Source organism: Mercurialis annua, linkage group LG4, assembly GCF_937616625.2.
Source record: "Mercurialis annua linkage group LG4, ddMerAnnu1.2, whole genome shotgun sequence".
Lineage (NCBI taxonomy): Eukaryota > Viridiplantae > Streptophyta > Magnoliopsida > Malpighiales > Euphorbiaceae > Mercurialis > Mercurialis annua.
The window spans coordinates 19,470,039-19,483,981 of record NC_065573.1 but is presented as its reverse complement, the minus strand read 5'-3'; the positions used below and the strand labels follow the sequence as shown (position 1 = coordinate 19,483,981).

General features: G+C 30.3%; 1 protein-coding gene and 1 non-coding gene across 2 annotated transcripts; both read left to right on the top strand.

Annotated features, from left to right (window-relative positions):
* Positions 1–3,578: 3,578 nt before the first annotated feature.
* Positions 3,579–6,625, top strand: LOC126676313 (trihelix transcription factor PTL). Its single transcript, XM_050370491.2, has 2 exons — positions 3,579–4,269; positions 5,156–6,625. Exons 1-2 carry the CDS (start codon positions 3,776–3,778, stop codon positions 6,381–6,383), a joined length of 1,722 nt encoding a protein of 573 aa, XP_050226448.1. The 5' UTR covers positions 3,579–3,775; the 3' UTR covers positions 6,384–6,625.
* Positions 6,626–12,699: 6,074 nt separating this feature from the next.
* Positions 12,700–12,773, top strand: TRNAI-AAU (transfer RNA isoleucine (anticodon AAU)). The gene has a single exon. It is a non-coding gene; the product is annotated as a tRNA-Ile (tRNA).
* Positions 12,774–13,943: the final 1,170 nt, after the last annotated feature.

Sequence of the window (13,943 nt, the reverse complement as noted above, 5' to 3'; positions counted from 1 at the left end):
GGTCCCTCTACTTACCTATTTTTGATCTTCAGGTCCTTTGTGAGTTTTTTTCAGTCCCTATACTTACAATTTTTGTTTCCTTCAGTCCCTCTACTTACAATTTTTGTTTCTTCCAGCCACACAAAAGGACCAAAAAAACTCATAAAAGACCTGAAAATCAAAAATATATAAGTAGAGGGATCAAATAATACAAAAATAAAGTATAAGGATCTATAGAAAAAAATGTGTAAAGTACAAGGACCTCTATATAGGTTAAGCCTTTCATAAATTGGAGGGGATTGTTTTTGGCTGGAAAAGCACATCATCCATCCCCTGTATATATATTTTTCTTTTTTTTCTCTATTATTTAGTATGAATCTGAAAGTTCAAATTTTTAAGTTTATAATATGATTTTCATATTTATATTTTATTAATTCTTAATTATATTTATTTTTTGGAGAAAAGGCTATATTTAATATTTTATAAGCTATATGTATGAGAGTTTATATTGTTCTTTATAGAAGTAAATAATTCGATAGCTCTTTATTTAAACACTTATCGATCTAAAATTTAATCAAATTGCATAGTCTTAAACTATCACACTACAAATTTATACTATATATAAAAGCACGGATGGGGGGGGGAGACAGACAAATTTACTGAATAATCCTTTTCAGTTTCTACTAAATAAAGGTTTTATAGTTATTAACTAATTAGTTATTTAATTAACTACTATTGTAATTAAAGTCCTAATTAGAATAGGTAGCTAAATTATCTCCAATTTAATTTTTAGTATGTAAAAAATAACTAAATTGTCTCCAAATTAGTAGGAATACCTATCTTTTAGTTTGATTGAACTACAAAATTAAAATACTGTATTTGGTCAATATATTATTATTTAAATTTCTATCTTATTATTTTTAAAGATATTATTAATAAAATTAAGTTAATTATTTAATTATGGTTATTATAAAATCAAAAAAAGAATAAATTCAATATGGAAAAAAATTTAATAACTGAATATATTATATTTACTTTTATAAAAATTCTTAACTAATTTAGTATTAATCATAAATAAAAAATTAATATCATAATAATAAATTTACTTATATGTTCATTGACGAATTACGTTACAAGCCACGTGCATAGCACGTAATGCGAAACTAGTATATATAAATAGTCTTGAACTATCACACTACAAATTTAGCTAGGTAGGGTTTCCTCCTTTACGAACCCAAATTAATGTTTTTTTTTTGTCATTGTTACTTTTGATAAGGGGAAATATTTTAATACAAAAGCTACCAAAAAATAAAGAGTACATAACTCGATTATAATACAAGATTAGCGATGATAATGCGGCAGGGTTGGGATGAAAAAGTCATCCCCATCTCTATCACTGTTTCTATAGAGAATCCATATCTCCATCTTCATTTATTTGGTGGGGATGAATCGATCCCTCCATCTCTACGGGATTTTCGATAATTATGAGGATTTTTATTTTCATTTAAATTTTAAATTTAGCGGAGTATTTTAATAATAATATTGTATACGATATTATATATTTATTATTAAATTTGTACTGATAAGAATTAGATTAAATTAAAATGTAAATTACATACAATAAACTAATAATAATATGTGCATGTATATCAGATCTCCATGGAGACATAGATTGCTATTTTTAAACCCTTAAATAAAGAAATTCTTATGATGAGATGGATCCATATAATGATTAATTACAGAAAATCATATATATATATAAGAATGCTAGTGTGGATGCTAATTTAAAATGAGAAAAGGGTCATGTATACTTTCAAAGTTTGGTTGTAGGATTAAGTAAACCCTCAACGTCCGGAAAGATTCAAATATACCCTTAATGTCTTCAAAAATGGACAACCGGACCCCCGATTTTGACGTATAAATAAGACATCGGAGGTCTAGTTGTGAAAATCGAGGGCCTAGTTGCTCATTTTTTAAGACGTTAAGAGCATATTTGAATTTTTCCGAACGATAAAAATTTACTTGATTCTGGATCCAAACTTTAGGGGCGTAAATGACCCTTTTTCAATTTAAAATCTATAAACAAATTGAATTAAAAGTATAAATAGTGACATTTTTATAATCTACTTCAAGATTAAAGTGCACAAATTAGATGATTTTGGAGTTTAATTTGATAGAAATAGAACCAACAATCGATAGACATGTCCTTAATTCGTTATAACCTACCTAGTTCTTTTAGCCAAATTTATTCGTTCGTGCCTTGGAAATTTCATTATAAGTTTTTTAATTTTACTTAGGGTTTTCTTTTAACAAAATGAATATATATATATATATATATATATATATATATATATATATTCACAATTTTAATGTTTCTATCTACATTTTATGATCTTTAAATTGTGTTAGTTAGATTTGTCATTTTTTTAATTTTTGCTAAATATATTCATAATTCGTTTGAGAAATATTTTTTATCTACTTGTACAAAATGAGTCGTGGGTGTATTTGGTAAAAAAAATTAAAAAAAGATATTCAAGCTGATAAGATTTAAACATAGATATTAGTCTAATATCTTAAAAAAAAACCCTGACCTTTTAGCCCCTTTTCAATTCTACCCTGACGTGGAAAACTGGTCAATTTTACTCTATTTACATTTTTTCGTTTCAATTGTACCCTAATTTTAAAAATTTCACATTTTTTTATTTAAATGATGAAATTATTTAATTAAATAAGTTAATAAATAAAATTAAATTTATTTCCATTCAAAAAATACAAATAAGTCTTTTATTTATAAAAACTAACTAAAAACCATAATCAAATTTTTTTTGGATAAATATAATCAAATTAAAACTAATTTAAATTCTTAATTGATTTAACTAAATCTAAATAAATTTTCAACATATACAATTAATATATGCTAGATATGCAGAACGTTTTTAAATTTTTTCCAAATAAAAAAAGGTCAATTCAATATTTAAGGGTACAATTGAAACATAAAAATACAAAATAAGGTAAAATTGACCAGTTTTTAACGTCATGGTATAATTGAAATGGGGCTAAAAGGTTGGGATTTTCTGAGGCATTAGTCTAATATATTTGACAAAAACATTAAAATTGTGAGTTAACAAATTTATTTTGCCTTTAGTGTTCAATTATTTTCATATATGTTTGTAAGCCTTAGCTTCTATGGGGGCAGTTTTTCATTAATAAATATATTAAAGAACATTTGTCTCTTTTTCTTTTTATATTTAAACCTTATTAAATCGACAACCGTTATGATATGAAATTAATTCATTATTAATCAACAAATTTATAGATTGATGTAAGCTTCAGAATCCACTTCCTAATCAATAATTCGTTGGTGCCAAAACTAATTTAAACCATAAAGTCAACTTAAATTAATGTTAACTAGATAATGCATGATTGCAGAAGAACAAATTAAGGTGGAAAAATGTTGCGTGTATTTTTAACTCCAAGACAGATCGAAGGAAGCAACAGCAACTGGTTTTTCCATTTTTGTTTGAGTGTATAGCAAAATGGTTCGTATATATAATATATAGTTACACGTAGTATAAGTTTACGCTACACATACAAACACCAACACATTAACACTTGAAAGAGACAATGGGACCATTGTCCTGTGCTTAAATTCCAGCTTTTTCGTGGACGACACGATCCGATTCTGCCGCTAACTTTCTCTTCTCTCTCTCTCTCTCTCAAAACCCTTCTTTTTCTTCTTCTTCTTGTTCTTGTTCTTGATAGTTCTTGAATTCAAGAATCAAGAAAATCAATGTAAATGGAAGATCATCATCACAATCACCATAGCCAGTATAATATAGATCTCAGGCAATTCATAAGTGGAAGACCTACTCTTAATCATTTCCCTCCACCGCCTCCGCCGCCGCCTCCTGATCATCTCTTCTCCAGTATCCACAGGAGTCTCCACCCGCCGCCGCTGCTGCCACACGGCCAGCCCTATGACATGATGTATATGATGCATCGCGGCGGCGGGGGAGGGTTACATGAGTTCCACTCTGACTCTAGCGCTGCTGCTGCTGGTGGTGGTGGTGGTGGTTGTGTTCCTTCTTCTGGAGCTGTGAGTGGTGCTGCTAATAGTAGTGGAACACTGAGTGGGCTAGAGGCGGAGGGTGGTTGTTCTTTTGGTGGTGACGGTGGTACTGGAAGATGGCCGAGGCAAGAGACTTTAACTCTTCTTGAGATCAGATCTCGTCTTGATTCCAAGTTTAAAGAGGCTAATCAAAAGGGTCCTTTGTGGGATGAGGTTTCTAGGTATTATACTTCTCATACTCTCTTACCCTAACTCAATTTCTTAACCTATCACTTCCAAAAAAAAATTAAAAAATCTTTAGTTATAATTAACCAAACTGCTTTCTCTTCATTTTTAACTACTAATTTTCTTGAATTATTTTCTTTTTTTCATAGTAACTGTGTATCATATATAAATGAAAGTTTAAAAACAGTATATAAGTGTTCATGGTCTTGTTTCTTGAAAACCCTTTAAATTATTTTTTTTTCCTTTCTTTCTTGAATAACTTTTGTTTCTGATAAACAAAAATTATTTTTGTTCTGTCCTCCATGTTTATGGTAATGATGAAGGAATGAGTTGTTTGTCCTGATTATTAGTAAGATGATGCAAACCATATAGCTTTTTTGTTATAGAACTCTTATAAAAAAAAAAATGTTCATTAATCATTATGTTTCTGTTTTGCTGATAAAAAAAAAACTTAATATTATGAAGAAAAAAATGTGTTTAGACTAAAGAAAATGACTGCACAGTCACAGACTGATCATCAGGTGTTAAAATTTCTGTATCTTCTGATGTATTTTTGTATGAAAAATGGGTATATAGCTCCATTTCTGACTAGCTTTTCCATTTGAAAATCTGTACCCTTATTTCTGGTGCAAGTTTTTTCTTCATTTCCTTAAAAATGGCTGACCCATCTCATACAATACTTTATATACCAAACAGCAACCATCATAACATCCCTATTAAGCTAGCTTTTGTCATTATTATGCAAATTATGAACAGTATTGATTCATCATTATCACATGAAATTTCTTGGGTACTCCACATTTCAATCTAGAGTTACTGTTGATGTGTCATTATTTCATTATTCTTTGTGTTTTCTCATTTTGTTTATAATTTATGATTCAGGATCTTGTCTGAAGAACATGGGTATCAAAGAAATGGCAAGAAATGCAGAGAAAAATTTGAAAATTTGTACAAATATTACAAGAAGACTAAAGAAGGAAAAGCAGGAAGACAAGATGGTAAGCATTATAGATTCTTTAGACAACTTGAAGCTCTTTATGGAGAAACAAGCAACTCCACTTCAATGCTCCCAAATAGTACCCAATTTGTAGCAAATAGTACTACTCTTCAATTTCACAATTCAAATACTATCCAACCAAATCAAGAAATCTTCCACTCTCAAAAGCTTTGTGATAGTCTTAGCCTCTCTAATTCGTCGGAATTCGGTACTTCTTCTTCGGAAGAAAATGATTTAAGCACGGATGCACTAGTGGAGAATGATTCGACGGAGAGGAAGAAGAAGAGAAGAGACGGGAGGAATTGGAAGGCGAAGATTAAAGAGTTCATCGATTCGCAAATGAGGAAACTAATCGAAAAGCAAGAATCTTGGTTGGAGAAGTTGACAAAAACTATTGAACAAAAAGAACAAGAAAGAATCTCAAGAGAGGAAGAATGGAGAAAACAAGAGTGTGCAAGAATTGATAGAGAGCACAAGTTTTGGGCTAAAGAACGAGCATGGATCGAAGCTCGCGACGCTACGCTAATGGAAGCCTTGCAAAAAATAACAGGAAGAGATCAATTAGATGCTTCATCTCCTCATCCGAACGAGATCATTCGAAACACGAGCGAAAATCTCAATGAAAGTGATCAAACTATTGTCAAGATTAGTGAACATCAAAGCTGGCCGGATTCCGAGATTACAAGACTAATGCAACTAAGAGCCGGCATGGAATCAAGATTCAATCACTGTGGGTGCATTGAAGAAGAGGAGGCTCTATGGGAAGAAATTGCAGCTAAAATTTCCTGCTTAGGATACGAAAAAAGTGCCTTAATGTGCAAGGAAAAATGGGAAATCATCAACAATTTCATGAGAAAAACCAAGGAGAATCACAGCAAGAAACGCAAAGAGAATTGCTATAATTTCCAAAGCAATGATCATCATCAGTCAATGTACAACCAAGGATCAGGACCCTACTGTGAAATCAATGATCAAGGTCAAGAAAGTTCATCACCAGCAAACTCTAACGCAGTAGGTGATAGCTGTTTTCGTTTCATGATGAGTGATGGAGAAAATTTTTGGGAGAATTATGGGCTGAAACTTAGTAAAGGAGATCATCCAAATAACCAGTAAACAATAACAGAACGTTCTGACAGTTTGTTTAGTTGGTCTAGCTAGTAAGCTGCATGGTGATGATGATGATATGATGATGAGGATGATGATGAAGTTGACTTGTAGATGGGACCTGATTTCAGTATGTAAGCAATTGCTGACTTAGGATTTACTATTGGGATTGATGTTCATCGTTTCATGGGTCTTTTTAAATTAATTATGGACAATTTTTAAGATCAAAATATATTTGTTTTTTTTTTATGTTTCTAGCTAGTTTATAAGGTTCAGATTCTAAAAGAAAATGTATTAGGTTTTTAATCTAACATTTCTGGAGTTACTTTTTTTTTTAGTGGGCTAAAGTTTGATTATAAGCATGCAATTGTTGAAGTTCATCTTCTACCTTCTTCTTTCAATATATTTTCATGATTAAAAATGTTGAGAAAATAAATTATATAGATTAGCTGTTATTTGTTTTTTTAATCTATTAATTTGGTTTAGAATTTTTGTTTTCTTATAAATTAGTTGAGTGTTGTCAAGTCAAAGTATTATGAATTAGCTAATGTGATTTGTCATTTTCGACCTTATTTATGCTAACATATATATCATTTACAAATATCAAGATCACTCTTTTTCTTTCCTAATGATGCTCTAAATTTTAAGTTTAATAATTTAAAAGCATCTCACATTTTCGAATATATTTGTTTATGATCCAATTTTAATTTATTTTTTGACTTTAAGTTTTATTGTAATCATTTGTTCAAATTAGAGTAAAACAAATTTAAATAGTGTCCTTTATATTTCATCATATTCTTTTAATTTCTCTTTTTACCATCAAAAAATTTAAATATAAAAAACATATTTAAAATTTTTTTTCATTCCAATTTTAGTAATTTGCTACAATTTTAACTGAGACTTAAAAAAATGAGCTAGGATGATTTTGAAAGTTTAAACCATAAAAATAAAAAATAGAATACTTTTTAGGGTTAATCTCAATAAAATACCAAACGTTTGCGAGTTTTGTCAGTTATAGCCAAACCTTTCAAAATTATCTAGTTTAGCCATTTTTGGGATATTTAGAACCTTTTTTAGCCATTCGCGAAAAAAGTCAAAAAAAAAATGTCATTCGTTAATGGGCTAAAGTAGCTGATTTTGATTGATTATGCTAAAAAAATGTATCAAATATTCCATATCAATTAAAACCGGTTAGTTTGACACATTCACGAATGATAAAAATTTCGATTTTTTTTCGCAAATGATTAAAAAGGGTTCTAAATATCTCAAAATTGGCTAAACTAGACAATTTTGAAAGGTTTGGTTATAACTGACAAAATTCTCAAACGTTTGGTATTTTATTGGAATTAACCCTATTTTTTAATGATTAAGCTTAAATTTTAAGCAAACATAGGCTTATCTTTATCTATTTAGGTTATTAATGAATGAAAAAACTGCAAATAACTGGTGGCCGATGACAAGAAAGATGGCCATTCACCCGCCACGTTAATATCACATCGCAAATGAACTGAGCAGCACGGTAAGAGCTCGGCTTTAATTTTTTATTGAGTCTAAACAAATGAGTTTGAACTTTAATTTATGTTAAATTAAATAAATCAAGTATGATCTAAGTAGAGGTTCAGTTCGTTACAAAAAGCTCATATATGAGCTTGCAATCGAGCTCGCATATGAACTCATGAGTTAGCTCGTATATGAACTCGAGAACTAACTCGTATATGAGTTCAATCAAGAGCTCGTGTACTAACTCATAGGTTAAACGGGTTTCGTTTCTCTTTATTCATTTAATGCTAAACGAGTCGAGTTCGAGTTTGGCTCTTTTAGCTCTTTCAATGAAAGAGCTCGAACTCGGCTTGTTTAGTATTTAAACAAAATATGCACAAGCTGAAGGCCAGAAGAATATAAACACTGTAATATTTAAATGAATCAAGTTCAAATATAATATTTAAAATTTGAACCGAGTTTAAGTTTGAGCTGAACATTTATACAACATGCTGAACATTTACATCTTATATATATAACATGCTGAACATTTATAGTTGGACATTTACAAAAAAAATTATCATGCATCATGTACAAATTTTAATTTAGAGTTTAATCTTGAAATTGATAAGACAATTAATATTATATAGAATTGGAAAAATGAGAGTTGAGTAGCCTTAATTAGTGTGTTGATTGGTGGTTGCTGATATATATGTAGCTGTGTCGTGCTTGTCAGCGTTGGATTACAGAAACATTAGAAATGAGCAAAGCATACGCAACAAGTACTCATTCATGCCCAAACCAGTTGTTTGTCCTTTTGCAAAACTATAGCCTTCCACTACTATGATCATCCTATGAAAACAAATCTCAAGTTTAACACGTGAAATCAATATTTACATGTATTTTAATCCCAAAATGTAATTTCTGTTTTGTTTCTTCTGGGAGAATTTAATTGTACTTCAGTGACGAAATATTAGAGATAAATTAATTGCACATAAAAATATACTAATTGTTTAAAAAATATATATACAGTTTTGCAAAAATTAGCTCAGAAAAAATATTTAAGTAGTAACAATTAATTTCCACAAAAATGGCTTGATTTGATGTGGGTTTGCTTATCAACGGCAACTACGTCTGTGTTAGTAAATGGCAGTCATGTGGAGCCTTTTGATTTGAAACGAGGAATCAGACAAGGAGACCCTGCCTCTCCTTATCTGTTTTTAATTGCGGTGGAAGCGCTGAAATGCCTATTAGATAAAGCGGCAGAGATGGATTGCATCAGAGGGTTCTGTTTTTCTGCTGATTAACATTCGATTTTTTTACTCCAGTTTGCAGATGACACGTTATTCTACATTCCTTATCATAGCAGCTGCAAAATCTGATAAAGATTCTTCGATGTTATAAGTTAATTTCGGGGTTAACTATAAATTTCCATAAGAGCTCTATTATGAAAATTAATGTTTCAGAGATTGACTTATTGCTGGCAGCAGAGATAGTGGGTTGTAAAGTTGATTCTTTCCCTGTTAGATATTTGGGCCTGCCTCTCAGAAATCTGTGGGGACTTGGAATTATGTTGTTGAACGGTTTTGAGGGTCGGCTAGCGCTTTGGAAAGAAAATCTTCTATCTCCAGCGAGAAGACTTGTTCTAATGAAATCTGTTCTTTTTAGCATCCCGGTTTATTTTATGTCTGTTCATAGAATGCCGAATCAGATTATAAACATGTTGGAATCTTATATGAGTCATTTTCTATGGAAGGATAATATTTCCAATCTTGTAATTCTTAGTAAGGTTTCATAGGCTAAAATATGTAAAGATTATGAGGAAGGAGGCTTGGAGATTACTAATCTCTATATTAGAAATCAAAGCCTTCTCATTAAGTGGGTGTGGAAGTTGAGAACTAGCGGAGATTGTTCTCTGTGGTTCGATGTTGTTTCGTCTTGTTTAGAAATTTCTAATTAGAACTGTCTGTTAAAAGGGAATGTCACCAAATTTTCCGATGTTTGGAGGGGTATTAGAAATCGCTGGTGTGTAGATATGGATGCCTGGAATACATTCATTGCAAATGTTAGATAGTAAATGGCCCTGCTTCGATTATATTTCCTCGGTTATTTAACCACTCCAACCAAAAAGACGCTTCTATGAAGGATATTTGGAGGATATTAAACTGCCTAGGTCACTGAGTTATTCCAATATTACAAAAAGGGTACTAAGTTTCAAATCGTTAAAAAATGGTCACTAAGTCAAACATAATTGGCCGGAGTGTTCCCGCCAACTTTAGCGACGGATTTTCCGTCGCTAAAGTTGGCGGGAAGATTCCCGCTAATTTAAATGACAATTTAGCAACAGATTTCATATCCGTCGGTAAAAAAGATTTAACGACGGATTTTGAATCCGTCACTAAAATCTGTCGGTAAAACACAGTTTTTTAGTAGTGTCGGGTCCACTATGACACTTAAGTCAGTAAGGGTATAATAGTTTATGAATTGTGTATTAATTACAAGGAATAGTACGTATTCTTGAGAGTGACTTTAGACCCTATATCTATGGGCGAACGTGTGAGTCTTTTCTTCTCTTGGCGATGTGAGATTTTATGGTATTCCATCACTAGTCATTTCATTAATTGGCATTTACTAGGTATTAAACTCTATAGGTCTCTAAACTTTTCTTTAAATTTTATACTTCATTTTGTTTCTTTTTGTTTAGTAAAGTTATCGTTTCATTTTACCGACACGTTCCCTTTGGAAAATTATTTTTTAATTTTATAAATAAATTCAAAATGCTCATCAAAATATAAATTTTATTTTAAAAAGGATACTAAACTATAAATTTTATTTCTAAAATGTGCTGACTTTTGAAATAGAAAAAACAAAATGATTATTCGGCATTAATTTTTGGCAAGTGACTTCCGGTGAAATAAATTATAACTTTGATAATAAAAAAAAACAAAATAAATTATAATATCCATATTAAAACATTGTAAAAGTTCAATTACCTACCGAGTTCAATAGCCGGCATGTGTTGTTTACACCAGAGGATGATTCAAAATAAATATTTTCCGCACAAGAACTGAAACCCTAAATTTCACTTCTTATGATGAAAAATTGTTGATTAGGGCTAAGCAAGAATAGAACTAAACCAAAAAAATTGAACCGTGCCGAAATTTTGTTCAGTTCTTCGGTGGAAACGGTTTGGTTCAATCTCATATTTGAAAACTTTGGAGTTCGGAAAACGGTTTGGTTTAGAAGGTTGTAAAACCGAAATAACTAAAAACCAACCAAACCTAACTTTTCAACAAAATTAAAGATTTTTTTTGATTTTTTGTCTAATTTTTTTTGTTATTTTACCACAAAAATTAAGATTTTTATTTAATCTATAAAATAAATCAAAACCAAAATTTAAAACCGAACCGAACTGAACCGACCAAAAATTCCAGTCAAAAAGCGTTTATTATTTGGTGAAAATAACTACGATTTGGTGTGAGATTTAAGAAAGTTTGGCACCGTCGGTTTCGGTCGGAATCGAACCGAACCGACCGATACTCTCCTCTATTGTCGAGATTGTAAATAGATTAGGTGGAAAAGTGTAGAGTAGAGACAAGAAAAGAAAGAAAGTGAAATCCAATCCAGGAAGCTTACTCTTCGTTAACAAACATCATCTCATCTCCACTCCCACAAGAAACCTTTTCATGCCTTTCTCCGTACTGCCCTAACCCTAAAGAACCTTCCTTTCACCACTATCCTAAACTATTTTATTTTTTCGTTAATTGATCTAAATATTTTATTTTTAATGAAAATGAATTATTTAATCCTAAATTACAAGTTCATAGATCAAATTGATCATTTACTGTAAATTTAATTATAACTTATTTTTTTAAAAAAAATATACATATTTAATTATGGAATTTAATTATTATTTTTAAAATAAATTACTTTGAGGTCCGATGAGGTTAGGTATGCCGCTCCGCGCCTCGGTAATTAACTAAGGAGAGAGAGCCGATGCCAAAGTAGCCCTTCACGTGAGGGTCTTTCCGCTACATATGTCATATTATAATTCATAATTTACTTAACTTTTAATTTCGCTAATGATTTGGTACTTCCTTAGTTCCGCTAATAATTTGGCACTCACTTTTAAACAGTTTGATACCTCACTTTGAATTAATTTGGTATCTAATTTTGAAACTATTTGATACCTTATTTTTAATTCCGTTATAACATACGTAGGAGTTCTCAAGAGTAATCTATTTTTATTTTTATATTGTTTCGAAAGACAATTACACACATCATATATATATAACATATGAACCGGTTGAGTAGTAAAACGGGTGAGCACATTCGGTTTGTACAACACTGACAATCACTACCGAAAGTATGAGTCGTGCCTGCAATTTATATATTATAGTAATAAATAGTTATATCAGCTTTCATTTCTTGTATAATATAAGTGAGCTATAGCTGGCTTTGCTTCTTGTCTCAATGCCTAGAGACACAATTGGGCATTGGCAGTGAATTGAAATTAAAAAAGGATACAACTTTTTGACAATTATGGAAATTTTTTAAATATGGAAGCAAAGCCAGTGGATGATGATGAGTTGCATTTCAATTTGATGTGATTGATTGCTTATGAGCTATATTTTTAAGATATTTCAAATTTGTTACAAAATTTTGTCAGTTTTAATAACTAATTTTGGCCCTCAATTGTCTGTTTGCAGATATTAGTTGTCTGGTTTTTTAATGGATTTTTGATGTTATTTTCACTTTAATACCTCATATTCATCGCCACTTCCTCACTTTTGCCCATAAACACTTCTAGTTATTTTTATTAAATTTTCTTTCATCCGAACATAAAGGCCTATTAGCTCAGTTGGTTAGAGCGTCGTGCTAATAACGCGAAGGTCGCAGGTTCGAAACCTGCATAGGCCATATTTTTGAAAATTTTCATTCAATTATATTTATTTTTAAAAATTATTTAAACATAAGTAAAATTATTTAAATATTAGGTTTAAACAAATTTTATCATGATATGTTTAATCTGAATTGAATCTATTAAATAAAATTTATCTCTAGTTTTAATCACTTATTTCAATAGACTAATTTGATTTCAAGATTTAAAATTTCTTTTCAAGTGGATCGTTTTTACCGTCCAATATTATTTACACGAGTGTTTATCTTATGCATTGGTTATGCTATGTTATATTTATAACAAACTAATGAATATTTATAATAGGAAATTTTTATTTTTTTAATCATTAAATATTCCTAGGACTGAGCAAAAATCAAATTAAACCGGTAAACCGAACTGAAAAAAATTGTGGGGCAGTTATAATGGTTAAAACAGTGTGGTTTGGTTTAGAATTTTTAAAATTTCCAGTTTTCGGTTATGGTTTGGATTTAAGGGTCGGTTAACCGAACCGAAAAGATAACCAAAAATATTAAAACCACGTCGTTTTACCTATAGAGGGGAGTGGCTATTTGGTATTTTCTATCCCCTAAAAAATGAATCCCCAATTCTATCTTCCAAAATCTTCGCAGTCTCTCTCACTCCCTTTCATTTCTAAAACCAAAAAACTCTCTTCGTCTTCTCTCTTCGTTTGAAGATTCAAACCCTAATCTTTGCTCTAATCTCCATTTATCTTCGTTTAAATCATTCAACGCCACACTACTCTGTAATAAATCCTAATTTGATTATTGTATTTTTATTACTAATGGATTCGAACTCTATTCTACTTCATCTATATTCGTTTTAATGGATTCAACATCCAGGGACGGATGCAAGGTAGGTAGGCTACCTCACTTATATTTTTAATCTAAACTACTAATCCTATTTTCCATTTTAGTTTAAACTTTGCTAATAGCCAATATATTAGCCATCTACAATTTCACCTGATAAAGAAATTTGATGCTAAATTAATTTTATAGTAAAGCTTAAAGTACATTTTATATTAGCTTAAAATACTAATTAGAAAAGAAATACATAACAAATTAAAATGTATAGTAAATTATAATTTTTATATAAATCAACTTATACTTTTTCGTGGATTGTATAACTTCTATTCAAATTAACTCATTTTAAAGCTTTAGTATTTTTTATTC